This window comes from Mauremys mutica, unplaced genomic scaffold (genome assembly GCF_020497125.1).
Source record: "Mauremys mutica isolate MM-2020 ecotype Southern unplaced genomic scaffold, ASM2049712v1 000752F_np12_obj, whole genome shotgun sequence".
NCBI classification, from domain to species: domain Eukaryota; kingdom Metazoa; phylum Chordata; order Testudines; family Geoemydidae; genus Mauremys; species Mauremys mutica.
Window position 1 is genome coordinate 43,655 of NW_025423046.1, and position 21,346 is coordinate 65,000.

Here is a 21,346-nt window from a genome sequence, read left to right on the forward strand (position 1 = left end):
GGGCTGGGAGTCGGGGGGCAGCACAGGGAGGGACTGGGGGGTCCGCGTGGGGAGGGGTTGGGGGCTGAGAGTCGGGGGGCTGGGAGTCGGGGGTCCGCGTGGGGAGGGGTTGGGGGCTGGGCATTGGGGGTCTGCGTGGGGAGGGGTTGGGGGCTGGGCATTGGGGGTCTGCGTGGGGAGGGGTTGGGGGCAGCATGGGGAGGGGTTGGGGGCTGGGAGTTGGGGGCCAGTGTGGGGAGGAGTCGGGGGACAGCGCAGGGATGAGTTGGGGGCTGAGAGTCAGGGGTCCGCGTGGGGAGGGGTTGAGGGCCGGGAGTTGGGGGGCAGGAGGGTTGGGGGCTGGGCGTTGGGGGTCCGCGTGGGGAGAAGTTGGGGGCTGGGAGTCGGGGGGCAGCATGGGGAGGGGCTGGGGGTCAGCACGGGGAGGGGTTGGGGCTGGGACTCGGGGGGCAGCGCAGGGAGGGGTTGGGGCTGGAAGTCGGGGGGCTGGGCGTTGGGGGTCCGCATGGGGAGGGGTTGGGGGCAGCATGGGGATGAGTTGGGGGCTGGGCGTTGGGGGTCAGGGTGGGGAGGGGTTGGGGGCTGGGAGTTCGGGGCCAGCGTGGGGAGGAGTCGGGGGGCAGCGCAGGGATGAGTTGGGGGCTGGGAGTCGGGGGGCAGCACGGGGAGGGGTTGAGGAGCTGGGCATTGGGGGTCCACGGGGGGAGGGGTTGGGGGCTGGGCATTGGGGGTCTGCGTGGGGAGGGGTTGGGGGCTGGGAGTCGGGGGGCTGGGAGTCGGGGGTCTGCGTGGGGAGGGGTTGGGGGCTGGGCGTCGGGGGTCCGCATGGGGAGGGGTTGGGGGCTGGGAGTCGGGGGGCTGGGAGTCGGGGGTCCGCGTGGGGAGGGGTTGGGGGGCTGGGAGTCGGGGGTCCGCATGGGGAGGGGTTGGGGGCTGGGAGTCGGGGGGCTGGGAGTCGGGGGTCCGCGTGGGGAGGGGTTGGGGGGCTGGGAGTCGGGGGTCCGCGTGGGGAGGGGTTGGGGGGCAGCGCGGGGCTCCCGGGCGGCGCCTCGGGGGGCTGCGTATATAATATAGATATTTATCTATTTCTCACAAATCTCTTAAATAACCGTTATATACAGATACGGGGGTGGGGTCACACACACACCTTAGACTGGGGTGGGGGTCTCAGATTGCACAGTCCGGTTACCCCCCCCTCTCCCCATGGCTGGGGGGCCAGGCAGGGGGGCTGGGGAGGAGAGTGGGAGGGGGTAGGTGTGGGGCTGAAGGGTTGGGGGGCCGCCCCCTCACCGCTCGGAGCAGTGGTGTGGGGCTGTGAGGAGGAGGTGAGGGTCTGTGGGGTCTGGGAGGAGGTGGGGGCTGTTGGGGGGCTGGGGGGCTGTCGCCCCCTCACAGCTCGGAGCAGCGGTGGGGGCTGTGAGGAGGAGGTGAGGGTCTGTGGGGGGCTGGGAGGAGGTGGGGGCTGTTGGGGGGCTGGGGGGCTGTCGCCCCCTCACAGCTCGGAGCAGCGGTCCTGTCGGCTGTAGTGGTCGAACTGGCTTTTCCAGTGGCCCATGTACGCGCTCCAGCGGTGAAACTCCAGCCGCCACTGCCGCTCGGCCTCCTCGATGTTATCTGGGGTGGGGGGGAGAGAGCCCGGGGGGGCGGTTAGCGTCCCTCAGAGCTGGGCCCCTGAGCAGCCCCCGCCCCCTGCCCCGAACAATCCCCCCAGGCCCGTTCACAAGACGGGGGCCCGAGCGCTGCTCGGGGCCGGATCCAGGCTGGCGTTTGCCCCCCCCCCCCCGGCTGTGCCTTTAACACCCCCCCTCCCCCCAGCGCGGCCAGTCTCCGGGCCCCGCGACCGGCTGCTCCGTAGCCCAGGCGAGCGAGGACCGGCCCTGGCTGCCGGCGGGTTTCCTGGGCCGTCTGCCCAGCTCCCTCCACTCGCCCCGCGGGCTGCTGGGAATCCCGTCTCGTTCGGCTGCCGTGACGCGGGGTCCCTGGGCTGTGGCTCCGGGGCCACGCCGGGGTCTCGGTAACGCCGCTGCCGCCCGCGCCGGCGTTGGAGTCGGTTGTTTCCGCGGCCCTGCAGCCGCTCTCCGTCTGGGGGGGGCCTCGGTCCCTCCGCTGTGGAGTCCCCGCCCTGGCCGCCGCGCCGCCAGCAGCTGCAGAAACGTCCATGTTGCGCGCGTCTACCGCCCCTGGCGCCTCCGGCTGGACGAGCCGCGTCTCTCGGGCTCCGGCGGTGCCCGCGGCGGCTGGACGCCGGCGACTCCTTGCTCCGGGCCCGGGGGCCGGGTTGGCTTTTCCGGCCGACGCTTCGCAGCCAGGGGGGGCTCGTTTTCCGGAGGGGGGGGCCGGTCGCTCCCGGTCCTGCTCGGTCGCTGCGGCTCGGGCTGAATCTCTCTTCAGTTGGGGGTCGCGGTGCAGTTTGGAGCTGTTCACCCGACCCCCCGGGGCCTTGAATTCTCTGCTCTGCCGTCACCCGCCTGTCTCTGGGGCGGAGAGTGGGCGGCGGCCACCACCGGCCCCCTGTTGTGTGACCCCCGTGGCTGTCGGCACTGACGCCCCACCCCCGGCGTGGATCAGGCGTGGCCCCGGGGGAGGGCTGGGGGGTGACGCAGAATCTAACCGGGGCCAAACGAACACTCCTGCAGGGGCCACGTCGTGGAGACCTGGACCGGCCACGGGGCCCGAGGACGCGCCCCAGACGTGATCCTCATCCGGTGCCGCCCGGCCCGGTACGGCGGAGCAGGGATCACACGAGGTATTTGACATCCAGGGGCTGAACAGGATAATGCAGGAGCCCGGACTCCTGGGTTCTCTCCCCAGCTCTGGGAGGGGAGTGGGGGCTGGTGGGTTAGAGCAGGGGGGGCTGGGAGCCAGGACTCCTGGGTTCTCTCCCCGGCTCTGGGAGGGGAGTGGGGGCTGGTGGGTTAGAGCAGGGGGGGCTGGGAGCCGGGACTCCTGGGTTCTCTCCCTGGCTCTGGGAGGGCAGTGGGGGCTGGTGGGGTCGAGCAGGGGGGCTGGGAGCCAGGACTCCTGGGTTCTCTCCCTGGCTCTGGGAGGGGAGTGGAGGCTGGTGGTTAGAGCAGGGGGGCTGGGGGCCAGGACTCCTGGGTTCTCCCCAGCTCTGGGAGGGAAGTGGGGGCTGGTGGGTTAGAGCAGGGGGGCTGGGGGCCAGGACTCCTGGGTTCTCCCCAGCTCTGGGAGGGAAGTGGGGGCTGGTGGGTTAGAGCAGGGGGGCTGGGGGCCAGGACTCCTGGGTTCTCTCCCCAGCTCTGGGAGGGGAGTGGGGGCTGGTGGTTAGAGCAGGGGGGGCTGGGAGCCAGGACTCCTGGGTTCTCTCCACGGCTCTGGGAGGGGAGTGGGGGCAGGTGGGTTAGAGCAGCGGGAGCTGGGAGCCCGGACTCCTGGGTTCTCTCCCCGGCGCTGGGAGGGGATGGGGGGCGGGTGGGTGAGATGGGGCAGTGCCCAGGTGTTGATGTGTGGGTGGGGGCTCCCACGTGTGGGGCAGTGTCTGGGGGGTGGCAGAGCCAAGCAGCCCCTCCCCCTCATCTCGCATCTGCAAAGCGGCATCACCCTCACGACCCAGCCCCCCCCCGAAACCTCATCCCTCTGCTGCCCTCCCCCCGCCTGAGCATTAACCCCCTAAGCCCCCCTCTGCTGTGGGACAGGGCCCCTCTCTGCCCCCTACCTCCAGCCCCTGAGTGCCCCCTGCCCCCATGCCAGAGCCCCTCCCCCCACATCCAATCACCCCCTTTATACTGACAGCCCCTCCCCCCACACCTCTCTGTCCCCTCCCCACCACAGGGGGCCCCACTCCACCCCCTATGTGCCCCACCTTTCCCCCTCCAGCCCCCCAACACACCCTGCCCCCCTCCCCGTGGTCACTTTATGGAGGGGGGGGTTGAATCGTCAAAGACACGAACACGGCATGCAAAAGGAAACACCAAAAAATGTCTTTTATAAGAGGCCAGAAACCCCCCAGCTGGGGCCCCTGGCCGGGCTCAGGGGGTTGGGGGGTGACAGCCCCCCCCCGCGGGGTGTAGGGGTGTCTGGGTCGCGGAGATCAGGAACCCCAGTGTGAGCCTGGCTCCCGCGGTTCCCCTCCCCCCGCCGGCTGGCGCGTGTCCGCCCCGTGTCTGCCACGGCCCCGTGCAGTGTGTCCGTGTGCAGCGTTCACGCAGTGCGCGTGCGGTGTGTCCGTGTGCAGCGTGCACGCAGTGCGCGTGCGGTGTGCCCGTGTGCAGCGTTCACGCAGTGCGCGTGCGGTGTGCCCGTGTGCAGCGTGCACGCAGTGCGCGTGCGGTGTGCCCGTGTGCAGCGTTCACGCAGTGCGCGTGCGGTGTGTCCGTGTGCAGCGTTCACGCAGTGCGCGTGCGGTGTGCCCGTGTGCAGCGTGCACGCAGTGCGCGTGCGGTGTGTCCGTGTGCAGCGTTCACGCAGTGCGCGTGCGGTGTGCCCGTGTGCAGCGTGCATGCAGTGCACGTGCGGTGCCCGTGTGCAGCGTTCACGCAGTGCGCGTGCGGTGTGCCCGTGTGCAGCGTGCACGCAGTGTGCGTGCGGTGTGCCCGTGTGCAGCGTGCACGCAGTGCGCGTGCGGTGTGCCCGTGTGCAGCTTTCACGCAGTGCGCGTGCGGTGTGCCCGTGTGCAGCGTTCACGCAGTGCGCGTGCGGTGTGCCCGTGTGCAGCGTGCACGCAGTGCGCGTGCGGTGTGCCCGTGTGCAGCGTGCACGCAGTGCGCGTGCGGTGTGCCCGTGTGCAGCGTGCACGCAGTGCGCGTGCGGTGTGCCCGTGTGCAGCGTTCACGCAGTGCGCGTGCGGTGTGTCCGTGTGCAGCGTTCACGCAGTGCGCGTGCAGTGCCCATGTGCAGCGCGGCCGGGGGCGGCGGTTGCGAATGGTGTGCAGTGCGCGCCGGGTACGGGTGGAGCGAGTGTGCACCGCGTGGCAGCGTGCGCCCGCAGCGCGGGTGTGGGCAGCCCATGTGCCGCGCGTGCGTCTACCTGTGCACAGAGGTGCGGCCCTGCGGTGCTTGTGCGGCAAGGCTCCGCCCTCTCCCTGCCGCCCCACCTCCCCCAGCCCCTGTTCCCCTGCTGGGGGGGCCGGCAGCGGCGTCGGAGCAGCGGAGCTGCCATTGCTCTCGGCCGCGGCCTGAGTGTTAAAATCCTGGCTAGGAAATGCCCCCTGGGGCGGGGCGGGGCGCTGTCCCCCTGGCAACAGCTCGCTGCCCCCTAGTGGCCGATTCAGTGAGCTCCGGCTCGCTGGCCCCTAGTGGCCGATTCAGTGAGCTCCGGCTCGGTGCCCCCTAGTGGCCAGGAGTTCCCAGGCCCCGGCTCGGTGCCCCCTAGTGGCCGATTCATTGAGCTCCGGCTCGGTGCCCCCTAGTGGCCGATTCATTGAGCTCCGGCTCGGTGCCCCCTAGTGGCCATGAGTTCCCCAGGCCCCGGCTCGGTGCCCCCTAGTGGCTGATTCATTGAGCTCCGGCTCGCTGCCCCCTAGTGGCCAGGAGTTCCCCAGGCTCCGGCTCGGTGCCCCCTAGTGGCCAGGAGTTCCCCAGGCTCCGGCTCGGTGCCCCCTAGTGGCCGATTCATTGAGCTCCGGCTCGGTGCCCCCTAGTGGCCGATTCATTGAGCTCCGGCTTGGTGCCCCCTAGTGGCCAGGAGTTCCACAGGTGCCGAACTGCCCCCGTCTGGGGCCGGCTCCGCCTCGAGCCGACCCCGTGAGGGCCAGGGCTCCCCCGCCCCGCCCCCGCCCAGCCGTCCGGTGCATGCAGGATCCGCTCTCAGGGCCTGAGCCGCAGGGCGAGGAGGGGGAGGAGGGCGAGGAGGGGCAGTGGGGCTGGGGGGGGCCCGGGACCCCGGTCGGTTGCAGCGCATGGCTCTACAGGGGAGAAAAAAAAAGAGGAGGGGGGGGATTAAGCCATGGCCCGGACCCTGGGGGGCAGGGATACCGGGCTGGCTGGGCCGTGATGGCGGGGGAGGGGGAAATATTTGGTTTGCCCTGCCTCAGTTTCCCTCTGTGAGCTCCCCTCCCCCTTCCCCCATCCATTTTCCCTTCACCCTCCCCCCACAAGGCAAAGATCCCCCCCCCCATGATGCCCCACGGCCCCCTTCCCAATATAGGGTCCCCCCCCGCGGTCTCCTGCCCCCCCCCAGGTATGGCAGGGTCCCCCCCCCCCGCCCCCGGGCGTCTCACCAGTGATGTTGAGCAGCTTGGGCAGGAAGCGATTCCAGAAGGCGCAGACCTGGGCCCGGAGCCCCTGCCCCACAGCCAGGGGGCGCGGGTTCAGCCGCACGTACTGCTGCTGCCGCGGGGTGTAGGGGGGCCAGCGCGCGCCCCGCTCCGACGCCTCGTTGGGGTCCCTGCGCGGGAGGGGGAGAGGGGTCAGGCTCTGCTGGCTGGGGACCCCCAAACCCACCCGCCAGCCCCCCAGTGTGGGACCTCCCCTCCGGAGACCCCCAAACCCACCCGCCTGCCCCCCGGTGTGGGGACCCCCCTCCACTGACTCACCCCTGGGGACCCCCAAACCCACCCGCCTGCCCCCCGGTGTGAGGACCTCCCCTCCGGGGACCCCCAAACCCACCCGCCTGCCCCCCAGTGTGGGAGCTCCCCTCCGGGGACCCCCAAACCCACCCGCCTGCCCCCCAGTGTGGGGACCCCCCTCCACTGACTCACCCCTGGGGACCCCCAAACCCACCTACCTGCCCCCCAGTGTGGGGACCTCCCCTCCGGGGACCCCCCAAACCCACCCAGCTACCCCCCAGTGTGGGACCTCCCCTCTGGGCACCCCCAAACCCACCCACCTACCCCCCAGTGTGGGGACCTCCCCTTTGGAGACCCCCCAACCCACCCAGCTACCCCCCAGTGTGGGGACCTCCCCTTTGGAGACCCCCCCAAATCCACCCACCTACCCCCCAGTGTGTGGACCCCCCTCCACTGACTCATCCCCTGGGCACCCCCAAACCCACCCGCCTGCCCCCCAGTGTGGGGACCTCCCCTTTGGAGACCCCCAAACCCACCCAGCTACCCCCCAGTCTGGGGACCCCCCAGAGACCTCCAAGGCCACCCACCTTCCCCCTCAGTGTGGGGACCCCCCCCCTCCAGGGACCAACCCCCCCCGCCTGCCCCCCACCCCAGGGGCCGCCCCCCGCCCCGGTACCCGGTGCGGGCGAAGTTGGCCCAGTAGCGCATCATGCGGCGGCTGAGGGCGGCCTCCTCGGCCGTGTAGTTGAGGCCGGGGTCGAGGGGCAGGCCGAAGACGAACTCGATCTCGTAGCCGTGGGGCACCCCCATCCAGGGGGGCCACAGCATGTTGGAGGCGCGGTGGTCGAAGAAGTAGGAGTAGACGCGGGCGCCCCGCTCGGCCAGCCGCAGGGCGAAGTGGGTGACGGGGCAGATGACGTTGTGGTCGCCCACGATGTCGTCCATGGCCTCCCGGTTCTTCACCGGGTTGTCCTGGTCCAGCCAGTCGGTGTATTGCAGCACCACGGCCTCGGCCGCCAGGTCGTTGGCCTGGGGCACCCCCATGCGCACCCCGCCCAGGAAGTCCTCCCGGCTGATCAGGCTCTCGTTGTCCTTGCTGAAGCCGGGCGCCCCGTAGATCAGGAAGTAGGTGCCCTCGTCCCGCACCACCCCCACCAGCGCCTGGGTCTCCCGGAAGCCGCCGGCGCCCGCCGGGGCCTCGGGCACCTCGCCGGAGAAGTCCCCGTCGGCCACCGGCACGAAGGAGAAGCGGAAGACGCTCTGGTGGGGCAGCACCTGCCACTCCTGGTCGATCAGCTCCTGCGGGCTCTTGTCCCGCAGGCAGGCCACCAGCTCCGAGTCGTTGCCCGGCGGGCAGCCCACCAGCTTGGCCAGCTGGCCGGCCCGGCGCCGGCCCTCGGCCGGGGCCACGGTGGCCCAGGGGGCGTTGGGCACCCCGCTCTGCAGGATGGCGCGGCGGAAGAGCGGGCGGCTGCCGGGCGAGAGCAGGTGCATGCCCACCGAGGCGGCCCCGGCGCTCTCCCCGAAGATGGTCACCGCCTGGGGGTTGCCCCCGAAGAAGTGGATGTTGCCCTGCACCCACTGCAGCGCCAGGCGCTGGTCCAGCAGCCCCACGTTGCCCGGCGCCTCCTGGCTGCCCGAGAGGGCCAGGAAGCCGAAGGCCCCCACCCGGTAGTTCATGGAGACCACCACCACCTGCTCGGCGTGGGCCAGGTAGCGCCCGTCGTAGACGTCCAGCGAGGCGGCGCCGCTGTAGAAGCCGCCGCCGTAGATCCAGACCAGCACGGTGGCGTTGCGGGGCCGCGGGGAGGGCGCCCACAGGTTGAGGTACAGGCAGTCCTCGCTCATCTCCCGGTTGGGGTTCCACATCTCCGTGCCGGGGAAGCCGGGGTAGAGGGTGTCCACGTACTGGTGGCAGGCCTGGCGGTAGGCGCCGGCGTCCAGCACCCCGCTCCAGCCCCGCTTGGGCTCCGGCCGGCGGAAGCGCAGCCGGCCCACGGGCGGCTCGGCGTACGGGATGCCCAGGAAGGCGGAGACCTGGCCCGAGAGGACGGGCACCCGCAGGCCCCGCACCTGCCCCGCCCGGGTGCTGGCCAGCAGCTCGTCGGCCCGGGCGCCGAGGGCCAGGGCGGCGCAGAGCAGGAGAGCGGGGGCGGCCAGGGCCCCGGCCATGGCGCCGCTGCGGGGGGAGGGGAGAGACGGGGTTAGGGGGCAGCAGGAGACGTCCCCCCCCAGCCAGCGACAGCCCCCCACCCCTGGGACCGCGGCACGATGCAGCCGGGACCTCCCGTCCCCCGGCCGCCTGCCCCGATAAGGGACCCGCGGGGCCTGTCCCCGCCCAGCAGCCCCAGGCGCCTTATCAGCAGCATGCAGGGACTGGGGCACCGGGAGGGGAGTGGGGGCTGGTGGTTAGAGCAGGGGGGGCCGGGAGCCAGGACTCCTGGGTTCTCTCCCCGGCTCTGGGAGGGGAGTGGGGGCTGGTGGGTTAGAGCAGGGGGGCCGGGAGCCAGGACTCCTGGGTTCTCTCCCCGGCTCTGGGAGGGCAGTGGGGGCTGGTGGGTTAGAGCAGGGGGGGCTGGGAGCCAGGACTCCTGGGTTCTCTCCCCGGCTCTGGGAGGGGAGTGGGGGCTGGTGGTTAGAGCAGGGGGGGCTGGGAGCCAGGACTCCTGGGTTCTCCCCGGCTCTGGGAGGGGAGTGGGGGCCGGTAGGTCAGAGCAGGGGGGGGGCGGGGAGCCAGGACTCCTGGGTTCTCCCCGGCCCTGGGAGGGGAGCGGGGGCTGGTGGGTTAGAGCAGGGGGGGCTGGGAGCCAGGACTCCTGGGTTCTCTCCCCGGCCCTGGGAGGGAAGTGGGGGCTGGTGGGTTAGAGCGGGGGGGCTGGGAGCCAGGACTCCTGGGTTCTCTCCCCGGCTCTGGGAGGGGAGTGGGGGCTGGTGGGTCAGAGCAGGGGGGCTGGGAGCCAGGACTCCTGGGTTCTCTCCCCGGCTCTGGGAGGGGAGTGGGGGCTGGTGGGTCAGAGCAGGGGGGCTGGGAGCCAGGACGCCTGAGTTCTCTCCCCGGCTCTGGGAGGGGAGTGGGGGCTGGTGGGTCAGAGCAGGGGGGCCGGGAGCCAGGACTCCTGGGTTCTCCCCCCGGCTCTGGGGCCTAGTGCTCAGAGCAGTAATCTGGGTATCCGGGAGCAATTCCTGGAGGGGGAGGGGCCTCTGGGGTGTGGTTAAAGCTGGGGTGCCCCTGGGCTGTAACCGGGGGAACCCGCCCTGAACACGACTCCCCACAGATCCCCCCAGCACGGCCCCCGGTGTCGCTGCCCCGCCCCTCCCAGCCGACCCCCTGACCCAGCCCGCAACCCCCCGGTCACGACACGCCTGGGAGACATGCGTCCCCCCGACAACCCCGCCTGTCCCCCCGTCCAGCGAACCACCCTGTGCGCAAGGCACAACCCCCACCGCCACACACAGCCGGAACACACCCGTCTACAACACCGCCACTGCCCAAAGTCACAACACGCCACTCAGCCCAACAACACAACCGCCCCTCAAACCCAGTGCAACAGTCAGCCAACCAACAGACAGCCACACCCTCCTCTCACCACACCCCCAACAACAGCCATCAAACCAAGACACACCCACACAACACTCATAACACACCTGTACACGCTCCCTGACCCACACCTCAGCCCCGCCACCCACAACTGCCCCCCAAAGCACAGTACAACAGCCATCAAGCCAACACCCACATGCACAACCCCCTCTCACCACACACTGTCATACCACACCTGCACACAACACCCCTGCCCAAAGTCACAACACACAGCTCATCCTGATGACACAACCATCCCTTAAAACACAGTGCAACAGCCAGAAAACCAACACACAGCCACAACCACCTCACCACCCCCTCACAACAGCCATCAAACCAACACACACACAACATAACTCCCCTCTCACCACGCAGACACACACACTGTTATACCACACCCATACACACTCCCTGACCCACACCTCAGCCCCACAGCACACAACTGCCCCCAAAACACAGTACAACAGCCATCAAGCCAACACCCGCATACACAACCCCCCTCTCACCACGCAGACACACACAGTCATACCACACCCGTACACACTCCCTGACCCACACCTCAGCCCCACAGCACACAACTGCCCCCAAAACACAGTACAACAGCCATCAAGCCAACACCCGCATACACAACCCCCTCTCACTGCGCACAGTCATACCACACCCGTACACACTCCCTGACCCACAGCACACAACCGCCCCTGGACCTGTCCCCGTGCCCAGGCAGAAATCACACACTCGGTCACTGCAACACCCTTCCCCCATCCTGACACCCGGCTCCCAACCACAACTCACCCCCCCAGCACAGCTCGCCCCCGGGGCAGTGACACGCCAGCCCGTCACCCGCGCACCCCCCCCGTGCACAATCCCCCCCTTCCCAGCCAGCGCCCCCCGACACCCGCGTCACCACCTGCTGCCTGGCCCGGCGCGCGGCTGGGGTTGGAGTCCACGGGGCGGGGAGGGGGCGGCCGGAGCCAGAGGGAAACGGGCCCTTGATCCCAGCGCAAACAGGGTGGCACCGAAACCCCAGGGCCTTGGCAACGTCTCCCGGGGAAACCGGATCGACCGGGCTGGGGGTGGGGACGGACACTGATCTCTGCCGGTGCCCCTCACTCCTGACCCACAGCCCCACTGCCATCCCAGGCCTGTCTGGGTCAGACCAAAGGTCCATCCAGCCCAGTTTCCTGTCTTCTGACAGCGGCCAGTGCCAGGCGCCCCAGAGGGAATGAACAGAGCAGGGAATCCCCGAGTGACCCAGCCCCTGTCGCCCATTGCCAGCTCCTGGCAGTCAGGAGCTCAGGGACACCCAGGGCGGGGGGCTGCATCCCTGGTGAAGAGCCCCTGCGGGACCTGGCCTCTGTGAACGCAGCTAATTCTCTTCTGAACCCTGTTGCACTTTTGGCCTTCACGACGTCCCCCGGCGAGGAGTTCCCCAGGTTAACGGGGTGTTTTTTTTTTTTTTTGGTGCATGCTAAAGCACTTCCTCTTGGGCGTGTGAAACCCGCTGCCTATTAATTTCATCCGGCGACCTCTCGGCGTCGTGTTGTGCCAAAGGGTAAACAACACGTCTCGGTTCGCCTGCCCCACCCCAGTCCTGCTTTTATAGACCTCGCGCGTCTGCTCCCTGCGGCGTCTCTGTTCCAAGCTGATCGGATTGATCTCCCCTCACACGGCCGCTGGTCCAGACCCCTCAGGGGGACTCAGCAGTTTTGTTGCTGTTTTCTGAACCTTTGACAGTCCCACTAGATCCTTGCTGCGATGGGGCGCCCCATCTGCACACAGTGTTCCAGGTGTGGGCGTCCCATGGATTTATAGGGAGGCAACGGGATATTTTCTGTCTGATTCTCTCTCCCGTCCCTAATGATAACCCAACATCCTGGTTGCTTTCCCGGCTGGGGCTGCACGTCGAGCGGGTGTTTGCAGAGAACTCTCCGCAGTGACTCCAAGATCTCTCTTGAGCGGTAGCAGCTCATTCAGCCCCATCACTGCACAGGTCGAGTTGGGACGATGGTTTCCAACGTGCATCACTTTGCATTGATCAACCCTGAATTTCACCTGCCAGGTTGTTGCCCCGTCACCCAGTTCTGTGAGGCCCTTTGCAGCTCGTCCCAGGCTGCCGGGGACGTAACTCTCCAGAGCAGTTTTGTACCATCTGCAGATGTTGCCACCTCACTCTTCACCCTTTATCCAGATGGTTGATGACTCTGTGGCATAGGACGGGGCCCAGCACAGACCCCTGGGGGGGGGGGCACCACGATGTCCCTCTCTCCACGCTGAAAACTGCCCATTTGTTCCACCCCTTTGTTTCCTGTCTGTTACCCAGGTACTGATCCAGGAGGGGCCCTCCCCTCCTGTCCCGTCCCAGCTGACTTTGCCTACGAGCCTTTGGGGAGGGGGCTGGCCAAAGTCTTTCTGGGAATCTAAGTCCACTGGGTCCCCCTTGGCCACACGCCTGTTGACCCCTCCAGGAATTCTAGTAGATTGGTGAGGCGCGATTTCCCTTTACTAAAACCAGGGGGACTCTTCCCCAAGTCCTGCTCATCTCCCTGGCTGACAATTCTGGTCTTTACTGGAGTTTCAGCCGGTTTGCCCGGTACCCAAGTCAGGCTCACTGGCCTGTGATTGCCGGCATCACCTCTGGAGCCGGTTTAAAGATCGGCGTCACACTAGCCGGCCTCCAGGCATCCGGTCCAGAAGCGGATTTAAATGACGGGTTCACATGCCGCAGTTAGAGGCTCTGTAATCTCACATTTCAGGTCCTTCAGAACTCCTGGCTGAATCCCACCCGGCCCTGCTGACTTATTACTGTTTAATTAATCGCTTTGTTCCCAAACCTCCTCCGATGACACCTCAATCTGGGACGGTCCCTCCGATCGGCCACCTAAAAAGCCTGGCTCAGGTGTGGGACTCGCCCTCAGCCGTGGAGACCGAGGCAAAGAATTCATGTCGTTTCTCCGCAACGGCCTTGTTTTCCCTGCAGGGTCTCTCAGCAGCTCGATGGGCCACTGGCCTCCCCTGGTTGCTTGCCGGCCTCCCTGCTGCTGATGGGCGGCGAAATGCAAAAGGGGGCTTGTGCCCCTGCAGTGAGCTGGGCTCCGGTCTGGCTCCGGCTGGCCCGGCAGTTTCCCAGGGGGCCTGTTGGTGCCGTTCGGCCGCCGTTCCCCGTGCCCGGCGCCCTCACAGCCCGAGCCTCGCTCAGGGCGTTTTCAGGGACACTCCGTGCTGCTGGCAGGCACAGGACCGACGCCGTCCACCCCCCAAAGCACTGGGGGGCACCGTGGGGCGGGAGCACTGGCTGTGGGGTGGCTCCCGGCAAGGGGCGCCGTTGGGTGGGAGCACTGGTTGTGGGGGGGCTCCCGGCAGGGGGTGCCGTGGGGCGGGAGCACTGGCTGCGGGAGGGGGGCTCCCGGCGGGGGGCGCTGTGGGGCGGGATCACTGGTGATGGGGGGGCTCCCGGCGGGGGGTGCCGTGGGGCGGGATCACTGGCTGTGGGAGGGGGGCTCCCGGCGGGGGGCGCCGTGGGGCGGGATCACTGGCTGGTGGAGGGGGGCTCCAGGCGGGGGGCGCCGTGGGGCGGGAGCACTGACTGTGGGAGGGGGGCTCCCGGCGGGGGGCGCCGTGGGGCGGGATCACTGGCTGTGGGAGGGGGGCCCCCGGCAGGGGGTGCCGTGGGCGGGATCACTGGCTGTGGGAGGGGGGCTCCCGGCGGGGGGCGCCGTGGGGCGGGATCACTGGCTGTGGGAGGGGGGCTCCCGGCGGGGGGCGCCGTGGGGCGGGAGCACTGGCTGTGGGAGGGGGGCTCCCGGCGGGGGGCGCCGTGGGGCGGGAGCACTGGCTGTGGGAGGGGGGCTCCCGGCGGGGGGCACCGTGGGGCGGGAGCACTGGCTGTGGGAGGGGGGCTCCCGGCGGGGGGCGCCGTGGGGCGGGAGCACTGGCTGTGGGAGGGGGGCCCCCGGCGGGGGGCACCGTGGGGAGGGGCAGCTTGCCAGCCAGTCCCCTGCCCCCCCAGGCCCCACACCCCCAGCGCCTGGCTGGGCCCAGGATTTGCTCGGGGGGGGGGGAGCGGAAGTGAGGCTTGAAGGAGAGTGTGGGGGATGGGCGCTGCCCCCCATACCAGACATCCCCCCCGCAGGGCCCTGAGCCAGCCCCCCCCCCGCCGTGGGGGAGCAGGTGTGGGGCGGGCGCCAGCCCCAGCTGTTAGCGACTAAAATACCCCGGACGGAAATAACCAGGCGCTTGCGCCGGGGGCTGATGGGGGGGGGGGCTGCCGACGGGGGCGGCTGATGGGGGGGAAGGGGGGCTGATGGGGGGGCTGCCGATCGGGGGCCCGATGGGGGGTGGGTGGGGAGGGGGCGGCCCCCCCGAATGTCTCTCCCTGGGCCTGGGGGGGGGGCAGGGAAGTTGTGTCCCTGGGGGGGAGGGTCGTGGGGTCCCTCTGCCTCTAAGAGCTCCCGGCACCGCCCCCCCCGGGCCCACACGCAGAGGGATGGTTTGGGGTACGGGGGGGGGCTGGGCTCCCCTTTCAGAGGCTGGATGGGGCCCTCGGAGCCCCCCCCCCACCCCGCACCTCGTCTGCTTGGTCCATGGCCCGGCCCGGGGAGCCGTGGGGCCGGAACTGACACCCGCTGGGTGTGGGGGGGGGGGCTGGGAACTCAATCCCCCCCCCCGACTTGGCAGCCAGCAGCTTCCGAGTGCCGGAGCCCCCCCCCCCCGGCTGCTGTAACCCGACCCCCCAACTGAGCTCCCCTCCAGCCCCCCCGGCGCTCTAACCAGCCCCCCCGACAGCCCCTCCCCAGACCTACCCCCCCGCCCTGCCCTGTAACCAGCCCCCCCGACAGCCCCCCCCACGGCGCTCTAACCAGCCCCCCCAACCGCCCCCCCCACAGCGCTCTAACCAGCCCCCCCGACAGCCCCCCCCCAGGCGCTCTAACCAGCCCCCCCAACAGCCCCCCCCACCGCGCTCTAACCAGCCCCCCCGACAGCCCCCCCAGGCGCTCTAACCAGCCCCCCCGACAGCCCCCCCCAGGCGCTCTAACCAGCCCCCCCCCCGGCTGCTGTAACCCGACCCCCCAACTGAGCTCCCCTCCAGCCCCCCCCCCGGCGCTCTAACCAGCCCCCCCAACAGCCCCTCCCCAGACCTACCCCCCCGCCCGGCCCTGTAACCAGCCCCCCCCCGACAGCCCCTCCCCCGACCTACCCCCCCGCCCGGCCCTGTAACCCGCCCCCCCCCGACAGCCCCTCCCCAGACCTCCCCCCCCGCCCGGCCCCTGTAACCAGCCCCCCCCCGACAGCCCCTCCCCAGACCTACCCCCCCGCCCGGCCCCTGTAACCAGCCCCCCCTCCATAGCCCCTCCCCAGACCTCCCCCCCCGCCCGGCCCCTGTAACCAGCCCCCCCCCCTTCGCCCCTCCCCAGACCTACCCCCCCGCCCGGCCCCTGTAACCAGCCCCCCCCCGACAGCCCCTCCCCAAACCTACCCCCCCCGCCCGGCCCCTGTTACCAGCCCCCCCCCCCGACAGCCCCTCCCCAGACCTACCCCCCCGCCCGGACCTGTAACCAGCCCCCCCCCGACAGCCCCTCCCCAGACCTACCCCCCCGCCCGGCCCCTGTAACCAGCCCCCCCCCGACAGCCCCTCCCCAGACCTACCCCCCCGCCCGGCCCCTGTAACCAGCCCCCCCCCCACCGATAGCCCCTCCCCAGACCTCCCCCCCCGCCCGGCCCCTGTAACCCGCCCCCCCCCCGACAGCCCCTCCCCAGACCTACCCCCCCGCCCGGCCCCTGTAACCAGCCCCCCCCCCATAGCCCCTCCCCAGACCTACCCCCCCCGCCGGCCCCTGTAACCAGCCCCCCCCCGACAGCCCCTCCCCAGACCTACCCCCCCGCCCGGCCCCTGTAACCAGCCCCCCCTCCAGAGCCCCTCCCCTGACCTCCCCCCCCGCCCGGCCCCTGTAACCAGCCCCCCCCCGACAGCCCCTCCCCAGACCTACCCCCCCGCCCGGCCCCTGTAACCAGCCCCCCGACAGCCCCTCCCCAGACCTACCCCCCCCCGCCCGGCCCCTGTAACCAGCCCCCCCTCCATAGCCCCTCCCCAGAACTACCCCCCCCGCCCGGCCCCTGTAACCAGCCCCCCCGACAGCCCCTCCCCAGACCTACCCCCCCGCCCGGCCCCTGTAACCAGCCTCCCCCCGCTAGCCCCTCCCCAGACCTTCCCCCCCCGCGCGTCCCGTGTAACCAGCCCCCCCTCCCTAGCCCCTCCCCAGACCTACCCCCCCGCCCGGCCCCTGTAACCAGCCCCCCCTCCATAGCCCCTCCCCATACCTTCGCCCCCGGCCGGGCCCTGTAACCAGCCCCCCCCCGCTAGCCCCTCCCCAGACCTACCCCCCCGCCCGGCCCCTGTAACCAGCCCCCCCCTCCATAGCCCCTCCCCAGACCTACCCCCCCGCCCGGCCAATGTCACCCCCCCCCGCGCTAGCCACTCCCCAGACCTACCCCCCGGCCGGGCCCTGTAACCAGCCCCCCCCGACAGCCCCTCCCCAGACCTACCCCCCCGCCCGGCCCTGTAACCAGCCCCCCCCCCCGACAGCCCCTCCCCAGACCTACCCCCCACCCAGCCCCTGTAACCAGCCCCCCCCCGACAGCCCCTCCCCAGACCTACCCCCCCCGCCCGGCCCCTGTAACCAGCCCCCCCCGACAGCCCCTCCCCAGACCTACCCCCCCGCCCAGCCCCTGTAACCAGCCCCCCCCCCCAGCCCCTCCCCAGACCTACCCCCCCCCCCCGGCCCCTGTAACCAGCCCCCCCCCGACAGCCCCTCCCCATACCTACCCCCCCACCCGGCCCTGTAACCAGCCCCCCCCCGTCAGCCCCTCCCCAGACCTACCCCCCCGCCCGGCCCCTGTAACCAGCCCCCCCCCGACAGCCCCTCCCCAGACCTACCCCCCCGCCCGGCCCCTGTAACCAGCCCCCCCCCGACAGCCCCTCCCCAGACCTACCCCCCCGCCCAGCCCCTGTAACCAGCCCCCCCCGACAGCCCCTCCCCAGACCTACCCCCCCGCCCAGCCCCTGTAACCAGCTCCCCCCCGCTAGCCCCTCCCCAGACCTACCCCCCCGCCCAGGCCGTGTAACCAGCCCCCCCTCCATAGCCCCTCCCCAGACCTACCCCCCCGCCCGGCCCCTGTAACCAGCCCCCCCCCGACAGCCCCTCCCCAGACCTACCCCCCCCCGCCCGGCCCCTGTAACCAGCCCCCCCGCTAGCCCCTCCCCAGACCTACCCCCCGCCCGGCCCCTGTAACCAGCCCCCCCCCGACAGCCCTCCCCAGACCTACCCCCCCCGCCCGGCCCCTGTAACCAGCCCCCCCCCCGACCGCCCCTCACCAGACCTCCCCCCCCCCCGGGACCTGTAACCAGCCCCCCCCCGACAGCCCCTCCCCAGACCAACCCCCCCGCCCGGCCCCTGTAACCAGCCCCCCCCCGACAGCCCCTCCCCAGACCTACCCCCCCCCCGCCCGCCCCTGTAACCAGCCCCCCCCTCCATAGCCCCTCCCCAGACCTACCCCCCCCGCCCCGCCCCAGTAACCAGCCCCCCCCGACAGCCCCTCCCCAGACCTACCCCCCCGCCCGGCCCCTGTACCCAGCCCCCCCTCGATAGCCCCTCCCCAGACCTACCCCCCCCGCCCGGCCCCTGTAACCAGCCCCACCCCCCCCCGCTAGCCTCTCCCCAGACCTACCCCCCCGCCCGGCCCCTGTAACCAGCCTCCTCCCGCCGACTCCCCCAGACCTACCCGCCCTGGGGTGCGGGGGGGAGAGGCCATGGATTCAGGGCCCAGGAGTCCAGCAGGGACCCCCCCCCCCACGAACCCCCCATCCCCCAGGGAGGCTGGGGCCAGAGACCTCCTAACCCCCCCCCCGAGGGGGGGCAGCTCAGGAGAGATGAGCCCTCACGGACGATGCGCACCCCGTGCACGGCTCACACGCACAGACGTGCACATGCACACGTCAGAGGGACCCCCCCCCACGGAACACGCACAGGTGCACTCACTGAACCTACAGACCTGCCCACGCACTCCCGGCAGAGAACACGTGTGTGCAACACACCCCACTGCCTGGAACATGTGCGCACACCCACGGACACACCTACTGTGCACGGACACACACACACACACACACACAGAGGCACATGTGCACACGCATGTGCACACACACATGTGCACACACACGCACCCAATTGCACACACGTGCACACACACATTCATGTGCACACCCACCCACCCAATTGCACACACGTGCACACACACATTCATGTGCACACACATGCACAATTGCACACACATGTACACACACACAATTGCACACATGTACACACACACACAATTTCACACACATGTGCACACCCACGCACACACACATGTGCACACACACACACAATTGCACACACGTGCACACACACATTCATGTGCACACACAGGCATGCACACACATGTGCACACACACAGGTGCACACACACATGCACCCAATTGCACACACGTGCACACACACATTCATGTGCACACACATGCATACAATTGCACACACATGTGCACACACACACAATTGCACACACATGTGCGCACACACACACACACACACACGTTCTCTCTCCCTCTCTGCCTGAGGTCGCTCCTGTCATGGCTCTTTCCCGCTGCCCCCCCCCGGCCCCCCCCAGGAGTTCAGGGCTGTTAATAACCCAGCACCGATCCGGCCCTCTGTTTGCAAACACAGCCGGGGTCTCCATGGGCACAGGCGGGGGGGGGTTACGGGCCTCTGGGCGCGGACACCCCCCCCGCCTGCCCCTCCTGCCTGACCTCCCCCCCACCCCCTCTCCTGCCCCACCCCCACCTGCCTCCTGCCCCCTGCCTGCTTCCCTCCCCCCAGCCCCGCCCTGCCCGGCTCTCTGCCTCAATGTCTCTCCCCCCCCCCCGCCACAGCTCCCCCCCCCCCCCCGTGTGTGTGGGGGGGCAGGGGAGTGTCTGGGGGGGGAATATCAGCCCTGGGGATGGGCGGCTGCCAGTCAGTGCCCTGCCCCCGCCTCTGCCCCCAGCCCTGTCCCCTGCCCCCCCAGGCCCCACACCCCCAGCTCCTGGCTTCCCTCTCTTCTGCCCCCCCAGGCCCCATCCTCTGCCCCGAACCCCCAGCCCTGTGCCACGCCCCAACTTCTGCCCCATACCCCCAGCCCTGTGCCCCCTGCCTCCCCCCTTCCCCTGCCCCCGACCCCCGGCCCTGTGCCCCCTGCCTCCCCCCTTCCCCTGCCCCCAACCCCCAGCCCTGTGCCCCCTGCCTCCCTCATTCCCCTGCCCCCGATCCCCAGCCCTGTGCCCCCTGCCTCCCCCTTCCCCTGCCCCCGACCCCCGGCCCTGTGCCCCCTGCCTCCCCCCTTCCCCTGCCCCCAACCCCCGGCCCTGTGCCCCCCGCCTCCCCCCTCCCCTGCTCCCACCCCCGGCCCTGTGCCCCCTGCCTCCCCCCTTCCCCTGCCCCCAACCCCTGGCCCTGTGCCCCCTGCCTCCCCCCGTCCCCTGCCCCCGACCCCCGGCCCTGTGCCCCCCGCCTCCCCCTGCCCCCGACCCCTGGCCCTGTGCCCCCCGCCTCCCCCCAGCCCCGCCCTCTCTTCTGCACACAGCCTGTCAAGGGATCAGGTGCTGCCCCCCACATCGCCGCTGAGAGCCCCCCCTCCCGGCCTGACACACAGACCCCCCCCTGCTAGGGACCCCCACCCCCCCCAGCCAGATGCCCCCTCCCCACAAATACCCCCCCTCACCTCTCCATTTGCTGCTGCCTCATCTTTGCTGGCAACGCCCCACCCGTCAGCGCCCGGAGCCCGGCCTTGGCCAGGGAACCCCCCACCCCACCCCGGGCGCAGCGCCCACCTCGCCCAGCCCAGAATGGGGGGCACCCCCCACACCAAGCTCCACTGCCCCGGGCAGGGCCCAACCAGCCCCCCCACCCCCGCTCAAACCATCCCCCTGCCCGGGGGAGCTCGGCCATGGGGCGTGGGAGGAAAGGGGGGGCAGGGTGTGGGGCTGGCTGGGTGGAGACAGATAGATAGAGGGGGTGGGTGGGGGTAGAGAGAGGGAGAGACGGGTGTGTGGGGCCGGAGGGATGCAGAGACAGGAGGGTGGATCGCTGGAGGGGTGTGTACAGGGGTGGATGGATGGGGGGGGGATAGGTTGACAGAGGGGTGTGTATAGGGCTGGCTGGGAGGGGTCACTGACGGGCCGGCTGGGGGGGTCTCTGGGGGGGACTCACTGGGGGGGGCTGGCTGGGAGGGGTCACTGAGGGGCCGGCCGGGGGGGGGGTCTCTGGGGGGGTCTCACTGGGGGGGCTGGCCGGGAGGGGTCACTGGGGGGCCGGCGGGGGGGGTCTCTGGGGGGTCTCACTGGGGGGGCGGGCCGGGAGGGGTCACTGGGGGGCCGGCTGGGGGGGTCTCTGGGGGGTCTCACTGGGGGGGGCTGGCTGGGAGGGGTCACTGGGGGGCCGGCTGGGGGGGTCTCTGGGGGGTCTCACTGGGGGGGCTGGCCGGGAGGGGTCACTGGGGGGCCGGCTGGGGGGATCTCACTGGGGGGGCAGGCAGGGAGGGGTCACTGGGGGGCCGGCTGGGGGGGTCTCTGGGGGGGTCTCACTGGGGGGGGCTGCCTGGCGGGGGTCGATGAGGGGACGGCCGGGGGGGGGGTCTCTGGGGGGGTCTCACTGGGGGGGCTGGCCGGGAGGGGTCACTGGGGGACCAGCTGGGGGGGTCTCTGGGGGGGTCTCACTGGGGCGGCTGGCTGGGATGGGTCACTGGGGGGCCGGCTGGGGGGGTCTCTGGGGTGCTCTCAATGGGGGGGCTGGCCGGGAGGGGTCACTGGGGGGCCGGCTGGGGGGGTCTCTGGGGGGATCTCACTGGGGGGGCTGGCTGGGAGGGGTCACTGGGGGGCCGGCTGGGGGGGTCACTGGGGGGATCTCACTGGGGGGGGCTGGCCGGGCGGGGTCACTGGGGGGCCGGCTGGGGGGGTCACTGGGGGGATCTCACTGGGGGGGCTGGCCGGGAGGGGTCACTGGGGGGCCGGCTGGGGGGGTCTCTGGGGGGGGTCTCACTGGGGGGGGCTGGCTGGGCGGGGTCACTGGGGGGCTGGCTGGGGGGGTCTCTGGGGGGGTCTCACTGGGGGGGGCTGGCCGGGAGGGGTCACTGACGGGCCAGCTGGGGGGGGTCTCCCTGGGGGGGGCTGGCCGGGCGGGGTCACTGGGGGGCCGGCTGGTGGGGGGGGGATGTGCAGGTTTTCGCACCTCTCTCTGTC

At 71.0% G+C, this 21,346-nt stretch overlaps 1 protein-coding gene across 5 annotated transcripts in view; it reads right to left on the minus strand.

The window, feature by feature from the left end:
* Nucleotides 1–980: 980 nt before the first annotated feature.
* The window catches only part of ACHE (acetylcholinesterase (Cartwright blood group)), a 21,108-nt gene continuing 742 nt past the window's right edge, over nucleotides 981–21,346 (minus strand). Inside the window, exons 1-4 of one of the 5 annotated variants that reach the window (XM_045000716.1) lie at nucleotides 21,336–21,346; nucleotides 7,144–8,646; nucleotides 6,180–6,346; nucleotides 981–1,614 (exon numbers count right to left, since the gene is read on the minus strand). The exon at nucleotides 21,336–21,346 is cut by the window's right edge and continues 52 nt beyond it. In XM_045000716.1, the coding sequence (XP_044856651.1) occupies nucleotides 1,493–1,614; nucleotides 6,180–6,346; nucleotides 7,144–8,639 (1,785 nt within the window). In that variant the 5' untranslated portion in view covers nucleotides 8,640–8,646; nucleotides 21,336–21,346 and the 3' untranslated portion in view covers nucleotides 981–1,492. Of the gene's footprint in view, nucleotides 1,615–4,564; nucleotides 5,865–6,179; nucleotides 6,347–7,143; nucleotides 8,647–10,951; nucleotides 11,195–21,335 lie in introns of those variants that run through there. The other 4 variants (XM_045000718.1, XM_045000714.1, XM_045000715.1 and 1 more) reach the window with 4 other exon arrangements.